We start from the raw sequence: 22,538 nt of genomic DNA, 5'->3' as shown, positions 1-22,538 counted from the left end.
CAGAGAGGTTTTCGTCGAGAGAAAAAGTGGTAAGCCGGCTTAAGCTTTGCGAGCAAAAGCTTCGTCATTGTTTACACACGAAACCGTTATCAAAATTCAAGGTCTGACTTGGCTTTTAACTCTCATTTTCACTGGAGACAGAGAGACAGAGAGTCAGAGATTTGGAGAGGCAACCACTCTCATTTCGCCGGCTGCACCTGCGCGTTGTGTATTTAACCGTAGGTGCCCAATCTTCAGCGCGACAGTCGATTCCACGAAAGTGGCCAAAGTGGTGGTTACAACCCATCCCAAGTGGCTCAAAGTGATCAATATCTATCTATTCATAAGAGACCAGCAAATAGTGCATACACCGATAGTGCCTTAACCTAAGCGTTTTACCAGCTGTAATCGGGAGCCATGAGGATCCATCGGCATTTTGTGGTAATTACTCAAAACGAAAGACTAAAGAAACCAACAAAAATTTAAAAAAGTGTGAACAAGTGTCGCGAAATGGAAATTAACATGGAATTGGGGTTGCGGGTGCTGGCTGCTGGCTGCACAAGTGGAACTAATGGTGTACTTAGCCAAAAGTTGGCAATTATTTCATTTAATTTGCATAGGCGGCTGAGTTGGTGTGGCAAGAAATTTAAGGGATGTACGCTTCAGTGCCTTTTTCTAAGACGATTTTGAAACCTTGGGCGTGCAAGGTGAATTGCAATTTGGTTATATCTTTGTAAATTGTTAAGTAATCATGTGTTTATTTGTTTACAATTTAAGTAAAAGATGTAAAAATACTGACAAAATTAGGGACGGATTAACCTTTTAACCAAATTTGAATTAGTAGCCATGATAAAACGCTGATGTAGTGCATATTTCCTATATTATTTTCTGTATTGTATATGCATTTATACAAGTAAAATATTAGCTTTTGAAAAAACTAAGGGAATGTTAAGACAAGCAAGAGAAACACTTTCTTCCTGTCGGTCTGCATTTGTCAACAGCACGATCCATGCATTTTTCATTAGTCTTCAGGAGCCCCATGACTTTCCGGCGATTCCCTTCCGACTTGCGCCGCATTGTCAACAATTAAAATCGCGATCGTTTCATTAGCGACCAGGGGATATATATAAGATATATACATACAGTGGCGAGCAAAAGTGAGTGCATGTTCATAACTCTCGACTTTCATCATCTATAAAAACAAAACTAAAGCAGGTAATCCAATAATTTTTTTTATTTTTGTTTACCTATCCCATTTTTAACAAATAGGACAAAAAAAACCGTAACAATATGTATTCAGCGAAGACTTAGAAAATAAAAACCAAAAAAAGTCGCAAAAACTCACTTTTGCACGTTATAAGAAAATAAAGAAAAATTAATTTTTAATATATTGTCCATAGAGCCATATTATGAATTACTTGATTTACTCGAGATGGCGTACTCTCTACCAAGTTTTCAATGACTTTCTTGGAAATTCGGTTCCATTCATCTTGTACACGCTCCCAAAGATTGGTCATGTTTGTTGGAGCTGAGTCGTACTGCCCGAGCCTTCGTTTCACGATTGACCAAAGATTTTCAATCGGATTGAGGTCAGGACTTTGTGCTGGCCACTCCATCAACTTGAAATTTTGTTCACCAATCCATTCCTTGACAATTTTCGCTGTGTGCTTCGGATCGCCGTCTTGTTGAAAAATAATATCTTCTTCCGAATACGCACAATTCTCCATAAAAATGGGAAGATGGGTTTGCAAAATATGCGGATAGTCCTCCTTTCGCATAATGCCATCTATTAAATGCAGGGGGCAGACTTGCCACCATGTGAAGCATCCTCAGACCATTATATTTCCGCCGCCATGTTTAACCGTTTGCTTCACATGGTGTCTTTGAATCCGTTCTCCGGGTCTACGCCAGCAGTATTGTTTACCATCTGACTGGAAACGGTTGAACTTGGACTTATCAGACCAGACAACACGTTTCCAATCATCTGTGGTCCAATCTTTGTGATCTCTCGCAAATTTTAGACGCGCCTTAACATTTTTTTCGGATAATGCAGGGTTGTTTTTTTTAACAGCCGTTGCATATCCAATGTTGCGCAGCGCTCTTCTGGCAGTCCACTCGCTAACGTTTTTGTTTATGGCCAAAGATGCTTCTTTAGGTGTTAGCAGCCTATTTTTCCTCATCTGGGATATTCCTTAGTCGGGCATCTGAGTCCGATAATAATTTTTTGCGACCTTTCTGTTGCGATCTGGATGTCACATTTCGGCGTTTTTGAGCTGCAATCACTGCCGATTGGCTTATACCGAGCGAAAATTGTCAAGGAATGGATTGGTGAACAAAATTTCAAGTTGATGGAGTGGCCAGCACAAAGTCCTGACCTCAATCCGATTGAAAATCTTTGGTCAATCGTGAAACGAAGGCTCGGGCAGTACGACTCAGCTCCAACAAACATGACCAATCTTTGGGAGCGTGTACAAGATGAATGGAACCGAATTTCCAAGAAAGTCATTGAAAACTTGGTAGAGAGTACGCCATCTCGAGTAAATCAAGTAATTCATAATATGGCTCTATGGACAATATATTAAAAATTAATTTTTTCTTTATTTTCTTATAACGTGCAAAAGTGAGTTTTTGCGACTTTTTTTGGTTTTTATTTTCTAAGTCTTCGCTGAATACATATTGTTACGGTTTTTTTTGTCCTATTTGTTAAAAATGGGATAGGTAAACAAAAATAAAAAAAATTATTGGATTACCTGCTTTAGTTTTGTTTTTATAGATGATGAAAGTCGAGAGTTATGAACATGCACTCACTTTTGCTCGCCACTGTATATATAGGTACGTATCCGTGTGGTGCAGTGCGGAGTCGCAAACTCTTTTCCCTCACGACCGATGATCCAACTGCAGGCGAAACCCGTCTGCGTAGCTTTCACTGCCCACCCGAAAGTGAGGAAGCTGACACGATCGATCTGCTACAATTAGCACTATCCGATGAGATAATTTTTGCTGGCGCTAATTTCCATTTCATAATCGGGCCGGGTCTCGTTGACATTTATGCGCAAATTGATTGGGATTGGGCTTGGGCTTTGGTTGTGGGCTTTTGAAATTGTAACCACAAATCGGGCTAATTTTGCGAAATCACGAAGGCGTTCCTCTGACCTTGTTGGATTCTCCAAATGCAGAGATGGCTTGCGTCATTTATCCAACAGTTCCATATTTATCCGAATAATACAAAAACCCATTTACATAATAAAACAAATTGGCCAAATAAAGAGGGCCCGGACCCGAAAAGTCTTTGGCCCGGCCTGATTTGTCATCAGCTAACCCTCTTGACCCAGGTCAGGCATTGTATGAAATTATAAACAACTGGCGTTATGCAACATTTCTCTGTCGGCCGCCCGAAAAAACAATGCCAGACTGTGACCCACTTAAAACTTGTTTTCAGTCACTCACCTTTCTTTGGAGAATATGGAATTCATTAACATGATCGTTGCGAATTCAATTCAAACAAGCTTTCTTCATGCCCGAGTTCGTTGTCTCAGTCTTTTGATTTGTATCTATCAAATGTTCGGATGTTAACTACAAGCACACACTTCCCGGCTCATTTCAGTTGGGTCTGCTCGGTGTGCTCTGCTTGGCCATCGGAGGCAGTCAATCCAAGGCTGTGGTGGATCAGCAGCCTGCCGCTTCCCAGGTGGACAGCAAAAGTGTTGCCCAGCAGAGGATCGATCTGGGATTGGGTCTGGGCGATGCCCTGATCCACGACCACCATCACGAGCACATAATCGAACATCACGAACACCATCACGAGCACCATGACCCCGGGTACTGGAAGAAGAAGGTCACCTGGAAGGAGGGGTGGAAGAAAATTTGGAACCCGGCTAAGAAACAAATCTGGAATCCTTCATGGAAGAAGGTGAGAAGTTTAGTCAATAATAAAATGAATCTTCTAATGTACTATAAGACATCTTTTATAAATGAATACCCTTAAATCTTAAATCTATCACAGATCTGGAAGCCACATTGGGTGAAGGTGCCCGGCTGGAAGGAAATACAGGTTCCCGCCTGGAAGCAAATTTGGGTAAGATTCTATAGTAAGCTCTCATTGGAAGTGTACTTAAGTGTATGCTTTATCATAGGTTCCTCACTGGAAAGAGATTTTAGTGCCAGCCTGGAAGGATATTCAAGTTCCCGATTACAAGCAGATTTGGACACCAGAACTAGTCAAGGTATAATAGAACCTACATTTTCCTTAAGTTTATGTAGCTAATCCTTTTTATTTTTTAGGTTGGCATTCCCGGTGAAAAGTACTTGGGCAAGGATCACGAAGGCTGGGAGTACACCAGCCACGATTTGTGGAAGAAGGTTGGTTATTAAAAATATTTAAAGTATAAGGATGCCCTTTAATCACTTAAATCCGGAATCTTTAGAAAGTGGTCTGGAAGTCGCACTGGAAGAAGATCTGGAAGCCGGCCAAGAAGCAAATCTGGGTGCCTGAGAAGAAACTGGAGTGGAAGGAGGCATGGAAGCAGTACTGGAAGCCAGCGAAGAAGGAAATCTGGACCGATAAATTGGTATGTTTATCACTCTCATTTAAAATGAAATCCTAACTGAATATTCCAACTCTGTGCAGGAATGGAAGGAGGCATGGAAGCAGATTTGGGTGCCCGGCTGGAAGGAGATCTGGGTGCCTGGATGGAAGAAGATCTGGAAGCCAGTGGTCATTTCGGAGTGGTTCCCCTCGCCCGATCACCACGATCATCATCATGGGCACGGCTTCGATTGGGATCGCAAGGACACTGGTGTCACGGCCACCAAGTTGGCCGATGGCAAAGATAAGGTGGTGTGGAAACGAGATGACACCAATGCCGCCGGCAAGCCAACATTGCTGCAGCCAGTGGCCAGCGCCGACTTCCAGGCCAAGTCTCTGGAGGCAGCCAAGTCCCCAGTTGTAGTGCCCGCCGCCACCTCGCAGTCATTCAAGTTTCCCGGCGCGTAGGAGGTCATTGCATCACCTAAACGGTTGCATCACAACAACGCCCGGTTCCAAGCTCCTTGTAAATAGTCGTAAACCAGTCGCTAGCTCATAAGGCCATCCATTTCCACTTCCATTTGCCTTGGCGCCACTTTAAATTATCTCTAGACTTTAATTACCAGTTATTATACAAAAAAAAACAAAATAATAAACAACTAAACAATATACACTCTTAGCCTATGTTTCAGTCTCAGTGCTATTTGTAGGAGCGAGCCTTTTCCGCCTCCCAGTCGTTGGGCACATTGGGCAGGGGCACCCACTCGTTGTGAATGGTGGGTGTCCAGACCTTCTTCCACACCGGCTCGTAGATCTTCTTGGCCCGCCAGTACTTCACCCAGCGCGCGTTCCACGTGGTCTTGTTGGCCCAGAAGCCATCGGCCTGCGGATCGAGGGTGTCTGTGTGGCTAACGCTGGGTTTTGTTTCGAAAGGGAGAAAGGAGGATGGATCAGTTAGTGAAAGTGGTCTAGTGGCTGGATAGTTGCGTAATCCTCTCACATGGTGGTCGTCTTGCCGGCCAGGCAGCAGTTGAAGAAAATGGCCAATAATACTGTCAGCATCAGCAGGGGCTTCATTTTAGTCCACGGATACGCCATCCTGTCGCCAGTTTTCGCCACTTTTATGTTTCGCAATCGACTGGCGCGGCTATTAGCCAATCTTCACGTTTTAAAGGCGGACCTCAGTTTCACGGCAAGTCGAGCGCCCTAATTGTGATTCAGTGCGTCAGTGCAAATGAATTGCAAATTCCCGCACTTGCACGATCTGATTGGGTTGTAAATAACCCTAGATGCCTTATATAACACACATTTCTTTTCGTTCATTTTGTAGTTTATTTTGTTTTTGTTGCATTTCTTTCTTAAACTAATGTAAAACGCTGCAAACGATAATCTGTATGTGTGACAAAGCTTAGGAGTTACCATTCATGAGGCCGTCGCGTCTCAACCGAAAGAAAGAAACAGAAACAGAAACGAAACACTAACATTACTTTCGTTTCCTATAATCCACGCATGCATTTGTTGGATACGTTACATATGTACTTTATAGCTCTATTTATGTCTAGTGCATCAACTTAAGGCAGATATACAGATTAACGGATGTTGATCATGATAGTGGTAGCGATACAATATTAAAGCCCTTAGTTACGCGTAGAAAGTTCGTTGGATTTTTTTGATTCTTTGTTACAAAGTTAGGAGCTGGGCAAATCGAATTCGGATTCGTTTGCTGGCCAACAGTGATTGTGTAGACACAAAATTTGAATTTAAAACTAATATGGCACAGTCTGCGCAAAATTAAGTTTAGTAAACGTCCAAGTAATTTACTTAATATTACATTTTACAAATACAAAGTACAGCAAAGACAGCACATTAACAAAGAGACAGCCCTGTTGCCAAATTAAGTGAATTCGGAAGTAAACAGGTTTCTAGTTAGTAGTAATGGATTACTACATTTCTACATTCTGGATCACTAAACAATCCTAAAACAAATATATATTCGATGACAAGCCGTTTTCTCAATTCCGTTTCCGATACATTCAAATAAAATTGGACTTTAAAAACAGGGCCAGTACAAATTTGGGATTCTAATGTCCCTGCGTTGTCGGTTTAGTCTGTTGTTGTGTGATTGTGTGGCTACATTCGTAGTACTGCTCCTCCTTTACTATATCTTCGTGTTCTCATTCGGTGTCAGTCTTTTGAAATACCATTTTGAAATCGATTCATCTAGATGCAAGCTGCAATTTGTTCGTTCGTTGTGGTTGCGGGAATGTTCTGTGGTTGCCTCGTTTTTAGGAAGTGAGTGAGCGATGTGGTGGGTGGGTGTTTTTTTTTTGGCTGTGCACGTTTCAAAGGTTAAAGCTAACTAAACTAGATAAACTAGGCTACAATGAGTACAATATATTCGAGTTCCTGTGTGTTCTTGGGGTCCCCTGCTTATTCGAAGGACATCAGATTGGTGGGCAGAGGTTTGGGCATTCTCATGGTGGCCAGCTTGCAAATGGCATTCGACCAGAGATGCGTCATCTGCGGACTGTCAGTCCGGAAACGATAGACGGTGCCCAGGGTTCGGTGGCACAGCTCGAAGGTGTTCTTGTGCTTGGTATTATCGCTCACGTGGGCATACCATCCATCCAATGGACACACTTTGCACGGTTCCCGCTTGAAGTCGCTGCGTTCGCTTCCCTTAAAGGATTTTGGTGGGAAATACACCAGCGAGTTCTCCCAAATCTGTAGCCAGTATCGTTGCCACGAGGCCACCGCTGGCTTCCTTCCCTCCTTCTGGACCGTTTTGCGCCGGACACATCCCTGCATGGCGGCTGCTGCCTCTGGCGACATCAAATCGCAATCGCTGCCGGTGAAATCACACATTATTCCCTCGGCACTTTCCAGGGATGTTAGATCCGCTTGGGATATGGCGTCGCTATGCTCCAAGACCGAATCATCCAACAGGTGGTGACGGGGCTGCCCTTGACTCGGATCTAGTTCCAAGTGCAGGTGGTGGGGATGGCCATCGCTGTGGTTGTGCGTCGCAATCTTGCCAAAAATGCTGTAAAACGGAAACATGGTTTAGTCAAATAATTCTTGGGGATTGGAGCCATTCATGCTGTTCATACAAATGAGAAGAAATGAAATTGCAAAAAGGCAAACAAGAGTGAACTGCGATTTGTATTTGTGGGTTATATCGATTTATAAGCACAAGTAATCAGTTTACATTATATTTAGTTTTCTAGTACTATTTATTATATCTTCTTCTGACTTATTTTCCTTATCTAAGAATTGACTAATGGTTCTTTGTGCAAAATAAATGCGATAGAACCTTTTAATTTGTTTGGAGTAGGTGTGTGCGTATGGTAAGTAATGTATGGTTTCCCAAATTAAACTCAAATGAAATGAGGAAAGTGTTGGGTCGTGTACTTGTGTATTTCATACGAAGCATTTTGAAATCGGGTCCGTGCAAAAGAAAGAACTGAGGAGACGACAAATGAACACATCAAATGGTAAAATGAGGAAAACGCATCGGATCAGTATTCAGTATCAGGCTGGCAATACACACATATCCTAGCTACAGGACTCTGTTCTGGACTCACCGACGGCATCTGCAACGCTTGTTGGAGATGGTGCCAATGCCCGGCGCAATCATGACGATGCAACATTGGCACCTCTCGGCAAAGTTTCGCGGCAGGCTGCTGCTGCGAAATCTTCAATCATTTTGGGCAGAGGCGGATGTTTGACAATTAACGAACACACACAAAACGAAAGCATAAGACAAAAGCAAAACGGTAGAAGTGAGAGACATAGAGATTTAAACGATTAATAAGGACCCAGTGTACAAATGTCCAATTCTTGCGCAGTGATTCGAGGTGGTGGATATCAAACAGGTGGTTAACAACGGAAGCCAAGTGGTGGCCTTCTGCATGGGGAATTCCCCCCTTTACTTACTTGGTGCCCAGACTGCGACACTTGCGATGGCCTGGCACAAACTTGGTGCCGCTAGCCATGCGCATGGAGCCAATGGTTTTGGCCGGCGAGAGATTTAGGCATCCAAGGGCCGGAGTAACTACTTCCACGTTGAAGGACTCTTTTGAGCTGCAGGACGACGAGCTGGGTCCAGAGGGCGACGCAGGTTCCAGGTTTAGAGAGCGTCTAAAAGGTAAATGAGCAATATTAGTATAATAGCAGCATTATTTTGAGCTAAGAAAACATCTTAGTTGCAAAAGATGTATCGTACTTGTACTGATCCTCCTCAAATATATTCTGCAACTCCTCTATATATCTTATGGAAGTCAGATACTTCTGAGTCGCCTCGTGCTTCTGCAGATGCTTGTAGTTCGACTGCTGATAGTTCGAAATGACACGCAATATATTGTTCATCTTATTGCGACGCTGCTCCGGTTCCAGGCCGCCCTTGTGTGGGTGGGCTAAGTCAATGTAGATCAGATCGGTGAGAAAGAGACCCAGATAGGGGATGCAGGGCAGGCGGAGGCTCTCGAGGTAGGAGCGCAGATTCGCCCAGTTGTCCTGGTCACTGAATATATCGCTGAGGCGATCAAATGCATTTCGATCCTTCTTCGATAAGCATGCCCAGGTTTTTGTCAAGCGATATATGCTGGCGCTTTGCATGGCCGAAATAATGGCAAACAGCGAGTGCAGATTGTTGAGCTCATGAAGCTTTTTGGCCACCTAAAATGGAAACATTTAATCAGTATATTATTCAACTAATAACAAGCCATCTTCTTACCTTTATAAAGTGAGTAATAATCTCTGCTCGCTGCTTTGGCTGCTCGGCATTGAGAATCTCCTGCACAGTCCAAAAGCTCGTGTGGTTGAATCGTTTCGTAAATGCCACAATGTTCGGGGTGTTGACATGCTTATCCTTTTTCGTCCACGCACAACTGCTCAGCTCATCCGGTTGAATCTGGGCGAAGACGGGGAAATCCAGTAGCGTAATCTGATTAGCCAACACATCGGCGGGTACACGTAACGCGCTCAAAATAACCGCATCCAACTGCTTGATGGAGGCGTGGGCCGGTAAACTTTGCGACTTGGACGGTAGCGAAGCCGAGGCTCTGAAAATATAAAGAAAAACACAATTAGAACTGTGCTTAATACGTGTGTCCTATGTCCTAAGTTTATATATGTGGTAACTTTTGATTGTAGATTATTTGTGTAAGACTTAAATACTCTTACAACACAGAGTGCTGAGTAACTACTACATATACCGATCGCTATTCACAGATTACTTACGCTATAGTGTAGTAGCAACCAGGCGAATCTGGCGAGGAGGAGAAACTGTTTAGACAACCGATGGAGTTCTTGCGGCGCGTGCTCTTTATATTCAGGGTCTTGCTGGCCTGCGGTTGCATACTGGGCGGTTCCATTTGCTGCTCCTTGTGGGTCTTCTCCTGGCGCAGACAGGCCATGGTGTGGGCACTACCATTGGTACTCGGACTTCGTTGCTTGGACACCCGAGTTGGCTGCTGCTGCTGCTGCGAAGGAGGAGGAGGAGGTGAGCTCTGCTTGAATTGAGTGGTGGCGTAGGCCTGACCCGTATATCCATTATAGTCCGTGGTGGGCTTTCTGCTTAACTGAAATATCGAGGAAGCATAGATTAATATCGAAGTACACTCGAGTGGGCAGAGGGCATAGATAGTCACCTCTGAGTAGCGCAGATTATCCGTGGACAGATCGCGTGAGATTTCCGAGTATCGCATCATGGCAACCAACTCCGGCTGTCGCTGCACTTCGACAAGCTCTTCAAAACTGCAATGGACGAGACTCAAGTTAAGTTCGTGATAAAGTTTTGGCTTTCGGTGTTCCGCGCACTGGGCAGACTTTTTGTTGACTGAAACCGAGTTTGTTTTCCTCAGTTCTGCATTGTGGCTTTTGTGTTGCACGAATAGTAGTAACAAAAAAAAATAAAAACTGAAAAAAAAGTAGAGGAAAAAACTGGTGGCAAGCCGAAGCAGCGGAGCTTCTGGCACGCTTCGCTGCTCGATTTCCAATGGAGCGGACCATGTGAGTCACGGGCGGTGCGAGGAAACCATTCCATGCTCTTTTATGGTAGCTCTCAAGTGGTCAAATGGCTTTTCGGGGGTGCAAGCCGCTGATAAAAAGTCACGGGCTGCAGCGGTCAGCGGAAAGTTTGGTTGGAAAACAAGTCACCCGGTCAGAAAGCAAATTGGTTTTCAGCCCAGTTCAATGAACCCGTCTACCAAGGCATAGAAAAGGAAATTTAAATAACCCATTTGTTTCCGGCACTTTTTCCATTTCCAAACAACAAAATGCAGTCGCTTGAGTGCAAAATAAACAATTTAAAAATTATATATCTTCTGCCGTACTTGTGTGTTAAAATATTTTAGAAAAAAAACAGAAGATTATAAGAACATACAACTATACAGAAACCACTTTTCATTTATTTCCCAATATTGTAATAGCCTATATACACATACATATGTATCTTAAATTCCTCTAAGACTGACTGTGCTGACCCCGTCTAATTAATTTCAATTAAGCTATAATCATTTAAAAGCAAAAGCTGATCAAAAGCAATGACGTCCACACATTGTCATTGGTATCTGGGCTTCTGCCTTCGGCTGCCTTCGATTATTTTGCGCTTTTCCGTTCGAGCAAATGGAATTATCCGACTCTGAAATAACAGCGCAAATATCTCGAGACTAGTGTGGGCGAAATCCAGAAGATACATTCCCAAGACGGATGCAGATTAAGTCGGTGGGGAACGATATTGTTTTTATTTCGTTGTTATCTATTATGAATTCCATTCTAAATCGTTTCAAACGCATTGTGCTCAGCTGGGATTAATTCATATCTCTGTTGTAGCGTTAAAACTAAAAAAATACACTCCTATATATTTGAGATATGGCTGTATACAGATGAACTGAAAACAAATTGGGCGGAAAGGCAGCAAAAACAGAAACAAGATGTATGCAAGACACAAGGCGAAATCGAATTATATTCCGAAATGCCAAAATGCCAAAATGCCAGACGACTGCCTCAAGATTTTGAGCAAATGGACTTTATTGACTATTTGAACTATTCCATATACACATCACTTCTCTCCTTATTGAATTTATATGCATATATGGCCCCATACATATATGAATGTATCTTTGTATCTGCGCCAATCTGTGCCATTTTGCTTCTGGATTTCCCTTTCGGCTGGTCGGCGTTTTAATGGAGAATACCATCCAATGCAATTAAAGCCAAGCGATTTACTTGCCTCATCTGAGGGCTCGTAAAGTTCCACCCACTGGGTACAATTTAATCCGTGGCATATGTAAATAATTCCTGCCAGACAGCGCGCTCCTTTAATGCGAATTTGTAAACTTTTTGATGGGCCTGATGGGAATGACTACTGATTGTTTTTCTCGTGGTCAGGGATATGGCGAAATATCGCCCACTATATCGATACACCCCCAGAGTATTCAGTGTGTGTTTATTGCCTTTACACAAATTTCTCAAAAGAAAACAAACAAGGCAGCTGTAGAATTCAAGGAAATCACATTTGCCTCCGCGATTTCGATTCTTTTGGCTTTTTGTTTATCAGACATGCAATTGTATTTAAATAAAATACAATACAAGTACACAGACGAGCACACATTTCCATATAATCTCGAGGAAACTTGGTGAGATTTCGCGTTTCTTCTTCTACGTTGGTTGGCATTTTCCATTGATAAATTCCTCAACTGTGTGTGGGTAGCTCTGGAATTCGCAATGATGATGACAACTGACTGACCATCAAGGGAATTTGCAGTTCAACCTATTCGCTGACTCGCACTGACCTCAACTTCTAGAATATGGGGGGTTAAAGATCTCTGGAGCAGCTTTCTTGCTTTCATAAACGGTGGCGAAATGCATATTTCATATTTACAGAAGCGACCGCTTTGCAAGGTCAACGCCGAGTGGCTGTCGCCCAGTAAAATAATTCGCTATTGAAATATTCAACTGTCAGGTTCAATAACCGCCTAGAGAGATTCAGATTAAAACTGAATACTTAGCCTTTATTTTACGATCGGCCTTCGAGTTGGGTTTTCTACACGAGTGGGAAAACATTTAGCTAATCTCCCATTGAAAAGCGAGGGGCGTTATCAGGCAGTCGTCTAACTATTTGCTTACACATGCATGCCAGAATAAATACATGCAATTACGCTGGTTAACAACAAAGAGAGAAACCACAAATGGAAAGGTGCCAAAGCAACAGCAGCAGCAAGGCAAGAAAGCCTGGTTCAGAGGATCGAAGGCGAGGTACCCTAAACACAACTTTATTTATGAGACAAAATTAGCACAATCTTGAATCATGAGTATGGGAATATAGGATGAAACCAGTATAGAAAACCAAATAGATAACTTTTAACCCACTTTTGATCTTCCCGACTTTTATCTATATGTAAGATACCATCCTTAAATACTACATACTCCCGCATAAACAAGTCGTAAAGTATTATTTATGGCAGGCCAGTGATATAGTCATCCGTTTCCGGTTCTTCCCAATTTGTATATACAATGCAAAACGGAATATGGGAATACTTCTGTGCATAATTTCAAACAGATGGCATTCCGATTTAGAGATCTGTTTTCAAGGAAAAACAGGTAGATATATGAATTTTGGCTAGGTAGATAAGTGGGTTCTTAGGTTTCTGCGCTGCAGTACAGCCAACTTGTGCTTGCAACTATACTACCCACTTGCAGGGTAGCTTGAGCAAAAACAATGCACTGGAAGGCCAAGCAATCGAGCTGGGGTTTCTTCTTTCATCTCCTATTCTCGTGTTTTGTATTTGTTCCATGAGCTGATTATATGTACATATGTATGTAGTATGTACAATGCGATCCACGGCACATGTGAGCCACCAAAGTGGGTCACTTGGTGAGCATCCAGCCTAGAACTGAGCCACTTACCCGATTTCTGGTTCGAGTGGCTGTACTTAAGTCCAAGGAATATAACGCATAACTATGAACAAAAGGCAATTGGAAACGGGGCAGAAACCTTGAAATTCAGCATTTCATCAGCATCTTGGCAACGCAGGCGAAAACATCTGTCGCACATATCCTGTTGAACGAGTCCAGGAAAAGCAGTTGCACCGAGAGAAAATTGCATGCAACTGGAAAATCTCGCAATTCATATGAAATTAGTATATTATGCTTCTAAATATACACTAGATTTCAATGAGAAGTTTAATCATGAGAAGTTTAAAGTACTAATTAGTACAATCATGGGAATTTTTAACCGCAGGGCAGCTAAGTTATGACAAATTTCGTTATTTTGGTGCGTTCATTTTTGGTGCGGTAATTTTTTTGGGGCACACCTTTTTTCACGGTGCTTATCAGCCAGCAGCTGGCACTTGAGAATCCAGAGGCGTTGCTGGGACTGCGCGTATCTGCTTATCAAGCCGCTTATCACCTGATCTAATGCCGAAAGGAAGTGCCAAGTGGGTTTCGCTGCCCGCCACCCGATGATTCACATTGCGAGACATAAACTACAAATACATGTTTAATTGTTTGTTTCGCAGGGGAAACAAATCGATAGCATTGAACGCGAAAAGCGGAAAACGGGAAGCCGAACATAAACACGGATACACAAGCAACACACTCACGCAATTCGCTTTCGTTGGGGTTCTAAGCTCATTGTATGCAAAGAGTGGCGCCCACCGCCCAGCGCCCACACGCCACCCACCACCCATCACCACCCACTTGGGCGTCGTTTCGTAATCAGTCCCCGACCAAAAAAATAGAAAACAAAAGCACAGCAAATTGCACTTGCCACTTGGATCTTGGAACTTTTGGGGCGACAAATGGACCGAGATAGCGACGCCCAAAACCGAAATAGCATTGCATATTGTTATTTATAGGCTTTCCCCGCCCCACGCAACCCGCACTTTCAACTCACTTCGAGCTCCAACTGGGGCATTTTAACTTAATTAATCGATGTGCAAGTGTTGACAGCCACTGCGTCGCGCTCTTTTAATTGCTATCCACCACGCTTATTGGCTTCTTCTGTCGTTCGTTTGTTTAAAACCGCGAGAACAGCGAAAATTCAGCAGCAAAATAGCACAAAACGATCCGCGCGCGTCGCCGACGCCAACGTACAGTGTGACCGGGTGGCGCTGCGCTGGCAATACCACTCACGAAAATGTACTAAATTAAGACAAAGACTAAAAAATACTTCTTTAATTAATATTTTAGAAGTTTTTTTTTTAAATCAGTGTCTTTCAATCTTAATTTGATTCCAGTTTTATTTATATTGATCCTTAGTTTTTATCTAAATTTGTTAAAGGCAAAAGAAAATGCACTGCGTCTGTATGTCTGTCATATCTATAAATAAAAATGTTTTATAGAAACATAAATTTGTTTAATATTATTATTATACATTATTTCACTTTTTATAGATGTTTTTATTTTCATAGATGTTATATCCTTGTTTTAGTAAATTAATTTAATTTAATTTAGAACTCTATAGAAAATGGTTAGAAACTTTAATGACAATTTAGCTCAGACTTGAACCCTAAAGCAGAACTTTGATAAATAACGTTTTTGAAATTGGTTGGCATTGATAAAATCTTAAATATATATTTAAATTTAAATATTTTGGAATGCACATATTTATAGATAAAATATGATATACCTCTATATATATTTCATTTTATGATATGAGAAATGTAAAGTGAAGTTTGTTGCTGAGCTTCTTGTAACGCTTCAAACTTTGAAATGTTAATGTAGACTGTCAAACCAAAATCCTTACTGTTCCGTAGCAATAAAAAGCCATTAGTTTTTTATAAAAAATATATATTTAATTTCCTTACTTACATCAGAAATAGCTTATTTCATTCCTTTTTTTGGGTTATTTTTCGCACTTGCATTTAGATCAACAGGGACTTACGACTACGAGGAAGTGAGCAGTTTGAATGGATGGGCGGAAGATAGCAAGAAGTGGGATAGAATGGGCACGAGTAGATGTGGAAGGATGAGGGGCAGGTAGAGGCCGTAGTTCTAGAAGGACTTAACACTAGGTATTGCTATATGTTCGGGGGATCTAGCTAAATGTGTCTGTGAGTCGTTCCTAGTACCGATAACCGCTGCCATCGTTGTCGCCGTTCTGACCACCGGGTCCGAAGCCATTGCGACCACCCTGGCCCGGCCTGCCGCTCGAGTATCCCTGGCCATCCTGGTTGTCCTGGCCATTGGCGCCCGGCCGGCCGCCCGGACGACCGCCGGAGTAGCCATCACGGCCCAGATCCTGACCACCGGGACGTCCGCCGGAGTAGCCCTGATCACCGCCATCCTGGCCGCCTATCACACGTCCACCGATGATCACACGTCCGCCATCGGATCCACCGTTGCCGTTGCCGTTGCCATTGCCATTGCCGCCCGGCCTGCCATTGGAGTAGCCACCGGGTCCCAGATCCTGACCGCCTGGACGACCACCGGAATATCCATTAGGTCCCAAATCCTGGCCGCCGGGGCGACCACCGGAGTAACCGCTTGGTCCCAAATCCTGGCCGCCTGGCCTGCCATTGGAGTAGCCACCGGCACCTAGATCCTGACCGCCTGGACGACCACCGGAGTATCCACTAGGTCCCAAGTCCTGACCTCCTGGGCGTCCACCGGGGTAACCGCCGTTTCCGTTGCCATTGCCATTGCCGGGACGTCCACTGGAGTAGCCATCGGCACCCAGGTTCTGACCACCGGGACCACCAGCACCGCCAGGACCGCTGGGACCGCTGGGACCACTGCCATCGTTGGCATCGCCTTCGTACCGGATCTGTGGCCGGTAGCCCTGCTGATCGGCCTCGTACTCCACGATCTAGGGAAGACAGAGAGAGAGAGGAAAGGAGATAACAATGTTAGCCGTGACAGGAGGATGAGGTGGTGGAGCAGTCGACTCCTGTTGCCCGCCAACGCCATCGCCATCGGCGCCGCCGCCGCCGCTTACTTGCTTCCTTCCGTCGGGCAACAGGACATTGTACTGGCCGGTGGTGAAGTCACCGTCGCGCATCTCTGAATGCCCGAACGAGAGTCCGCTGGGCGCGTCCTCAACCTGGTAATTAAATTCGTACTTGGCGGGCTCCTAAACGCCGGAGAACGTATCATGGAGCATGGAGCATGTATCATGGACAGCGGAGCGGATCATGGAGAATGGAGAACGGATTGGGGCGTGTGGAGAAAGAGAGAAACACAGAGAGATAGAGTGGCTGGGATCAAGAGTTCAGATTTCTGTGGGGATGCAAGCTTTAAACGCCTTCAAACGATGGCTGTGCAGGTGAGCGATAACGAGTCTACCAAAGAGTGGCAAGGGCAAGTGTGCAGCGGTGTGGGCGGTGGAGCGGTGTTCCCTTTGTGGTCATTTCCACCCAGTGATCCCCGCATAAAAAGATGCGATAAAATAGATGCCATACCATGTACCCCATTTGCTAAGCTATCAAATACTCACATCGTTGTCGTAGTCAGCGCCGCCGGGTCCACTGCCTCCTCCAGCGCCACCTGCTCCCGATCCAGATGCTGGGGGTCCGTACGAGTCGGAGGGTCGGCCACCAGGTCCTGAGCCTGGAGCTCCGTAGCTGCTCGAAGGACGTCCGCCGTTGCCGTTGCCATTACCGTTGCCGTTTCCAGGGGCGCCGTATGTGTCTGAAGGCTTTTGGTTCTGACCAGGAGCACCGTAGGAGTCCGAAGGGCGACCACCGAATCCACCTTGGCCCTGACCAGGAGCTCCATAGCTGCTCGAAGGACGACCACCGCTGCCGTTTCCGTTACCATTTCCACCACCTGGAGCACCATAGCTGTCCGATGGGCGACCTCCGCCACCAGGAGCGCCGTAGCTGCTTGAGGGACGACCGCCATTTCCGCCACCAGGAGCGCCGTAGGTGTCCGCGGGACGACCACCGTTTCCACCACCAGGAGCACCATAGCTGCCCGAAGGACGACCGCCATTTCCGTTGCCTTGTCCTTGGCCAGGAGCTCCATAGCTGCTCGAGGGACGACCGCCGTTGCCATTTCCATAAGTGTCCGATGGGCGTCCACCGCTGCCGCCACCAGGAGCACCATAGGTATCCGAAGGACGACCGCCGTTTCCACCACCAGGAGCGCCATAGCTGCTCGATGGGCGACCTCCGTTGCCATTTCCACCACCAGGAGCACCATAGGAATCCGAGGGCTTGCCACCGAATCCGCCTTGTCCTTGTCCCTGTCCTTGACCCTGGCCCACGCCTGGAGCGCCATAGCTGTCGGAGGGTCTGCCGCCGTTGCCGCCACCAGGAGCGCCATAGGAATCCGATGGCCTGCCGCCGGGACCACTCTGGCCCGGTGCTCCATAGCTATCGGACGGAGGTAGATACGAGTTAACTGGTGGCTCCGGTCGCCCAAGGACCACCATCGCCATGAGCAGCGTCAAGCCGAGTAACTTGAACATATTCCACTTGTGGAGCTGAAGCTGGAGCGGGAACTGAAGCTGGGCTACGGGCACTGATCGGAATCTTTGGGATGAGACTAGCGCTTGGAAGCAGCGCCGAATTCTGACTGATCTGTGGTAGCTGCCACATGGCGTATTTATATGAGGCAAAACCGAAACCGAAAAAACTGAAAGTCTAGGATGCACAATGCACACACACACACACACACACACGCGAACTCGATTATGAGATGGAGGTGGTTTTGTGGAGCGTGTGGCAACCGGCACAACAGCTGCTGCTGCTGCCGCTGCTGCTGATGCAGCTGATGCGGCTGCCACATACGATCGTCTTCAGAGAAGCGGTGGCTGATTCTATGCGGTCCAAAGCAAAAATCTCAATCACTGAGCTTGCTTGCCAACACTTCACCACCCCGATCTGCGCCAGATTGCCACGTGAAGGGTGCCTCGGTCTTGAGTCTTGGGTTTTGGGTCTTGGGCTTGGAGTCTTGGAGCTAAGTCTCTCGGGCTGATTTGCCTTCTTTTGGCGCACATCTTCTCGAGGCGCGGCGAGGTGGTGATTGTGCCCCGGCCCCCAAACCTTTTGGATCCGCCGTTGCGTTGGCCCAAAGTAGTCTACTCGGTCTACTCCACTCTACCGGTGAATGTGTCGGCTCACTCTCCCAAGCGAGTGGTTCAGTGTTCCAGTGGTTCAGTGGTTCAGTGGTTGCTATGACAAGCGCCAAAGCATTTTGCATTTGTTTGCCTTGTCTTGTCAGAGTCGAAAAAGGAAAAATAATCATAAAAAGCCCAGCGATATATCGAAGAAGATCGTGCCAAAGACGACCCCAATTGGGTGTAGGATCCGCAGATGCGTCTGATGGGTGTAGAAGGGTCGAGTCGATGGTATTGGAGATTGTGGCGATGGCTCGAAGATCAGAGAAGCAATTGGAAAAGAAGGGTATGCAGATTTAGGTCTAATGGTACTGATTATGATTTTACTAGATCAAAAGAAACTTGGTGAACCAAAATGACAGCTCAATCTCAATCTGCAAACCTTCAAGATCATTTGATTCGATGCAAATGTAAGCTATGAAAGGAGACTTAAACCCACATTCTTTGAAGAAAAGATTCATGTAGAGAGCACTATTAGCTTTACTTATTTTCATCATAGATACTTAAATCTACAAGGGTATATGATACATCATCCACGCTGCACATAACATATTTCCACACATCCATTGATTCAGTTACTCAGCCCATCCGAATCGGAACAACAGCCCACACAAAGGGATTCCCGAACTTATGGGAAATTAATTGCGCTGAGTTTTCGCAGTCCGCCCACCGTATTAACTTGGCTAGCTAACTCCACTAACTCGGCTGGCAGTAGCGCCATTCGCGGATTATGGATCACAGATCACAGCCTTCAAATGGGAACGTGCAGAATTAATTGCCCCACTACGTGCTTGGTCATGGGAGTTGGGAGTTGGAAAATGCTGGCTCAGCATCCGGCTTTCAGCCAGATGTGTGGGTCAAAAGACGAGAGATGATGATTCAGATATGCGCCATAACACGTCGACAGTTTAAAATAACTCACTGGTTAGTAGCTCAACTTCGGTCTTTATCTTTAATTTCATTTCTTAATTTCAGCTTAGCTTGACTTAATCTTACATATAAAGCCGTCTATATCGCCGCAGGACTTCCTGAAAGAGCCATGTGTGTATGAAGTAGATGGCCACGCACACCAAACAGCAATCGTAAAACACGAAAAGCAGCAGGAATCCCAGATAAACGCAGAGCAGTAATGTCAAAGTGCATATTATCAGCTGGGCCAAGCACAGCCAACGATGATGAAAGAAAGCTAAAAAAAATTTATTAAATATATTTCTTTACACAAAAGACAAGTACTCACAGCTCAAAAAGTAGAGGACATAAAATATACAACCGATGGCTCCGTTGGGCGCATTTACTTGGGTTATACTACCCAGACCAAAGCCATCACCATAACTGATGGAAAAATATTGCATTAAATTTATAATGTATATAAGGTAATCCTACATACCCTGATTTAAAAACTAGAGAGCAGCTCATGTTATCGTTCACGTCGCACATTGGCTTATAGTTCTCGTCCTCCGTCAGCTTCATTTTCACATACAGTGAATACACCGAGACGGCCAAACCACAGACGCAAATCCATCGCAGTCGGGAAGCTGTACTGTCCGCCTGCTCCATTGTGTTGCTCCCTGGGTAATGAGCTCATTGCAGCAGGATTCCGCACCAGAATCAGTTACTAACTGGGAAGGAAGGAATAACACTTCTTGCAGCTGCGCAATGGATTGGCAACAGGATACAGGATACACTTACTGTGGGTATACTATCGACTGCTAGGTGGATTATTATGTAAATAAGTAACAAATGCATCTGCCAGTCCACATCTGCTTAATAAATAATGTATTTTTCCGATGGCTCCAAAGAAAAAGACGACTGAGGTTCCATTAAAATACATTTTTGTTAGTTTGTTAGGGTACTTAAGACCTAGACCTGCTTTTACAATAAAGCGCTTGTTTTCTCAGTCGGGCTCGCATAAATTCCCGCACCAATATAATTTGATGTGACAGGAGGGCAAACGCAACAGGTAATATAAATAAAGAGAACAGCGCGGGGTAGGTGACCAAATTGAACCATAAAAGTGGGTATTACCGGAGAAGGTAAAGCTCCTTACCCTGGGAACTATCACCTCCAAGCCACCGAACGTGCACATGCATCTGCGGCAAACAACATCGCATTAGGCCACGCTCCGTTGCATGCATATGAAACTAGCGACTGCAACTGCGACAACATCATCCAAGTCGAAGACGACCAGGCGACATCTCTGCCCGGCCAAATCAGACTACAAGTCCATGGAGCCGCCGCGAGTCTCGGCATGACACAATGATGCCTACATCTCCGCCAGCGGTGGCCCCATCTTTAGCCCCCACCCACTCGCTCGCTCCATGTCCCTTCTTAATTTATAGCCTCACGAATTTGAATTATTCTGTGTTCGGGTGTTTAATAAAAAATAAATATCCAAAAAAAGAAAAGCAGGCCCCTCCAAAGTGATATATAAATCCGACGTTAGCCATGAGGTAACCGAATGGAAACAATTTACAAAATTGCAGTAGCTCAGCCCCCAGGAGTGAAGTGAAGTGATGAATTCACGCAACCTTGGAGCCGGCACTCTGCCATATATAAAAACGAAAACAGTCACCGCAGCCAGCGACTTGGCACAGATATCCATTTGATATGGAAAACCCTTTCAAGCGGCTGTCAATTCGATTCTGGCTCAAAACCCGGGCTCAGCTGCTCGATCGCGTAATAATGTGCTACTGGAAATGGGCCACTGCAATAAAACCATAAAACCACAATATCACTATTTAGTTTTACATATAATTTTACGACCTTCATGGAAAACAGTGCAGAATAAGATTAATTTGTAGTAGAATCACTTATGCAGAAGATGGGCAAAGAAGCGGTCTGATTTCGTTGCAACTTCCTAATACAAAAATCTCAAAAGAATGGGTAATCCGAATATTAGCTTATGCGATGTTGCAGGTGCACCTCCTCGAGCACGCGTTGTGCTACGAGAATATGTCTCCAACGAGGTTTGCCATTGATACGTGATCGAAATCTGGCAAAGTACCCCAACAAAAGCTCTTTACGTAGGTCCCCAAAAAGCAACCGACTGCGAAATGATGAGTCTAGACAATTATGAATGCGATTATGAAGGTGAATGCTTCGAAGTTGGCTATTGTAGTTGGCAGTGCTGGCTGCACGTGCAACTGGAGGGAAGCTAAGGTTACTCGTACTGCGTTGAGATGTGGCAATCACACACATTTGTATGCATCATTTGGCTTAATAAATTCGCGATTAATTGGAATCAAAGTGCAGCATAATGACGTGCTAATTTCGGCCATTATTTGAATATATAATTTGCCATTCGGCAAGTCGCAGGCATTGTCCAATAGTAACAGGTAATAAGAAATCTATTTTTATAAATATCTATTGATATTAGACATTGAATATCTTTAATCAATGTTATTGCTATTCGAAAATGTCAAATTTGAAGTATCAGTCTGTAGAATTCTGCGTTTATTAATAGTCCCCCGTGATTAGGTCAACTTATTTATCATATCAAAACCACGTTGCAAGTTGAACTGCTCTTTCTTGAACTACTCCACCTGGCGTAACATTACATAGAACTTGGAAAACCATCCGGAAGTTGGTAAGCCAAGCAGTATTGATTAATTATCCTTATCTACCAACTGGAAGAACCACGTATCAATACGTATTCCGATTCCTAGTCCGATGTGCCAACTGCTTAGCAAATCCACGTTTAGATCCGTGATCGAAATCTTGTCAAGCTCTTAGACAACAGCGCTTTGTGCCCAAGTGCATCTGACTGCGAAATGATGGAGCTTGACAATTATGATTATGAAGGTGAATGCTTCGCGAGTTGAAACTTGGGCTTTGTTGTCGCACGGTGCACGTGCAACTGAATGGAAGTTAAGGTTACTGCGTGGTGGTGATTGCCGCAGAGATGTGACAATCGAATGCATTTGTATTTTTCATTTGGTTTTATAAGCTCGATTTAATCATAATAAAAGC

General features: G+C 44.7%; 5 protein-coding genes and 1 long non-coding RNA gene across 7 annotated transcripts; 2 read left to right on the top strand and 4 right to left on the bottom strand.

The window, feature by feature from the left end:
• The first annotated feature begins 260 nt into the window (after positions 1-260).
• Positions 261-5,112, top strand: LOC122613868. Its single transcript, XM_043788281.1, has 7 exons — positions 261-420; positions 3,584-3,889; positions 3,983-4,054; positions 4,113-4,202; positions 4,261-4,338; positions 4,404-4,547; positions 4,607-5,112. The coding sequence occupies exons 1-7, from the start codon at positions 397-399 to the stop codon at positions 4,970-4,972; spliced, it is 1,080 nt and encodes a 359-aa protein (XP_043644216.1). The 5' UTR covers positions 261-396; the 3' UTR covers positions 4,973-5,112.
• On the bottom strand, positions 5,101-5,827 carry LOC122614471. The gene is made up of 3 exons (XM_043789036.1): positions 5,760-5,827; positions 5,505-5,663; positions 5,101-5,418 (listed from the first exon to the last, which is right to left on the bottom strand). Exons 1-3 carry the CDS (start codon positions 5,825-5,827, stop codon positions 5,205-5,207), a joined length of 441 nt encoding a protein of 146 aa, XP_043644971.1. The 3' UTR covers positions 5,101-5,204.
• Positions 5,828-5,987: 160 nt separating this feature from the next.
• LOC122612542 (ras-specific guanine nucleotide-releasing factor RalGPS1) lies at positions 5,988-14,592 on the bottom strand. Its single transcript, XM_043786238.1, has 7 exons — positions 14,403-14,592; positions 10,156-10,261; positions 9,746-10,086; positions 9,240-9,567; positions 8,730-9,181; positions 8,441-8,644; positions 5,988-7,547 (listed from the first exon to the last, which is right to left on the bottom strand). The coding sequence occupies exons 2-7, from the start codon at positions 10,213-10,215 to the stop codon at positions 6,935-6,937; spliced, it is 1,998 nt and encodes a 665-aa protein (XP_043642173.1). The 5' UTR covers positions 10,216-10,261; positions 14,403-14,592; the 3' UTR covers positions 5,988-6,934.
• Positions 14,593-15,393: 801 nt separating this feature from the next.
• On the bottom strand, positions 15,394-17,918 carry LOC122613887 (pro-resilin). Of its 2 annotated transcripts, XM_043788303.1 has the most exons (3): positions 16,944-17,918; positions 16,446-16,580; positions 15,394-16,316 (listed from the first exon to the last, which is right to left on the bottom strand). In XM_043788303.1, the coding sequence occupies exons 1-3, from the start codon at positions 17,916-17,918 to the stop codon at positions 15,573-15,575; spliced, it is 1,854 nt and encodes a 617-aa protein (XP_043644238.1). In that variant the 3' UTR covers positions 15,394-15,572. The 2 variants fall into 2 exon arrangements, with proteins under 2 accessions (XP_043644238.1, XP_043644239.1); XM_043788304.1 differs by lacking the exon at positions 16,446-16,580.
• Positions 17,919-19,393: 1,475 nt separating this feature from the next.
• Positions 19,394-20,326, bottom strand: LOC122613890 (vitamin K epoxide reductase complex subunit 1). The gene is made up of 4 exons (XM_043788308.1): positions 20,259-20,326; positions 19,957-20,188; positions 19,807-19,901; positions 19,394-19,755 (listed from the first exon to the last, which is right to left on the bottom strand). Exons 2-4 carry the CDS (start codon positions 20,124-20,126, stop codon positions 19,562-19,564), a joined length of 459 nt encoding a protein of 152 aa, XP_043644243.1. The 5' UTR covers positions 20,127-20,188; positions 20,259-20,326; the 3' UTR covers positions 19,394-19,561.
• Positions 20,327-20,997: 671 nt separating this feature from the next.
• LOC122613892 lies at positions 20,998-22,514 on the top strand. Its single transcript, XR_006325711.1, has 3 exons — positions 20,998-21,535; positions 21,597-21,904; positions 22,047-22,514. It is a non-coding gene; the product is annotated as an uncharacterized LOC122613892 (long non-coding RNA).
• Positions 22,515-22,538: the final 24 nt, after the last annotated feature.

Source organism: Drosophila teissieri, chromosome 2R (genome assembly GCF_016746235.2).
Source record: "Drosophila teissieri strain GT53w chromosome 2R, Prin_Dtei_1.1, whole genome shotgun sequence".
In the NCBI taxonomy this organism is placed as follows: Eukaryota; Metazoa; Arthropoda; class Insecta; order Diptera; family Drosophilidae; genus Drosophila; species Drosophila teissieri.
This window is presented reverse-complemented; position numbering and strand designations above follow the sequence as displayed.

Bases quoted from the DNA above. Each gene is read 5' to 3' on its own strand.
- LOC122613868 (XM_043788281.1), top strand. From the start codon at position 397: ATGAGGATCCATCGGCATTTTGTG. The intron at 421-3,583 runs GTAATTACTCAA...GGCTCATTTCAG, and splicing joins GGATCCATCGGCATTTTGTG to TTGGGTCTGCTCGGTGTGCT. The intron at 4,055-4,112 runs GTAAGATTCTAT...GCTTTATCATAG, and splicing joins CCGCCTGGAAGCAAATTTGG to GTTCCTCACTGGAAAGAGAT.
- LOC122614471 (XM_043789036.1), bottom strand. From the start codon at position 5,827: ATGAACGAAAAGAAATGTGTGTTATATAAGGCATCTAGGGTTATTTAC. The intron at 5,664-5,759 runs GTGCGGGAATTT...TAAAACGTGAAG, and splicing joins AACCCAATCAGATCGTGCAA to ATTGGCTAATAGCCGCGCCA. The intron at 5,419-5,504 runs GTGAGAGGATTA...AACAAAACCCAG, and splicing joins GCCGGCAAGACGACCACCAT to CGTTAGCCACACAGACACCC.
- LOC122612542 (XM_043786238.1), bottom strand. From the start codon at position 10,215: ATGATGCGATACTCGGAAATCTCACGCGATCTGTCCACGGATAATCTG. The intron at 8,645-8,729 runs GTACGATACATC...TTTACCTTTTAG, and splicing joins TTTGAGGAGGATCAGTACAA to ACGCTCTCTAAACCTGGAAC. The intron at 7,548-8,440 runs GTAAGTAAAGGG...TCCGTTTTACAG, and splicing joins TGTCGCAGTCTGGGCACCAA to CATTTTTGGCAAGATTGCGA.
- LOC122613887 (XM_043788303.1), bottom strand. From the start codon at position 17,918: ATGTTCAAGTTACTCGGCTTGACGCTGCTCATGGCGATGGTGGTCCTT. The intron at 16,581-16,943 runs GTGAGTATTTGA...TCCGGCGTTTAG, and splicing joins GCGCTGACTACGACAACGAT to GAGCCCGCCAAGTACGAATT. The intron at 16,317-16,445 runs GTAAGCGGCGGC...TGTCTTCCCTAG, and splicing joins TGCCCGACGGAAGGAAGCAA to ATCGTGGAGTACGAGGCCGA.
- LOC122613890 (XM_043788308.1), bottom strand. From the start codon at position 20,126: ATGGAGCAGGCGGACAGTACAGCTTCCCGACTGCGATGGATTTGCGTC. The intron at 19,902-19,956 runs GTATGTAGGATT...TTTTTCCATCAG, and splicing joins TCTCTAGTTTTTAAATCAGG to TTATGGTGATGGCTTTGGTC. The intron at 19,756-19,806 runs GTGAGTACTTGT...AATTTTTTTTAG, and splicing joins TGTCCTCTACTTTTTGAGCT to CTTTCTTTCATCATCGTTGG.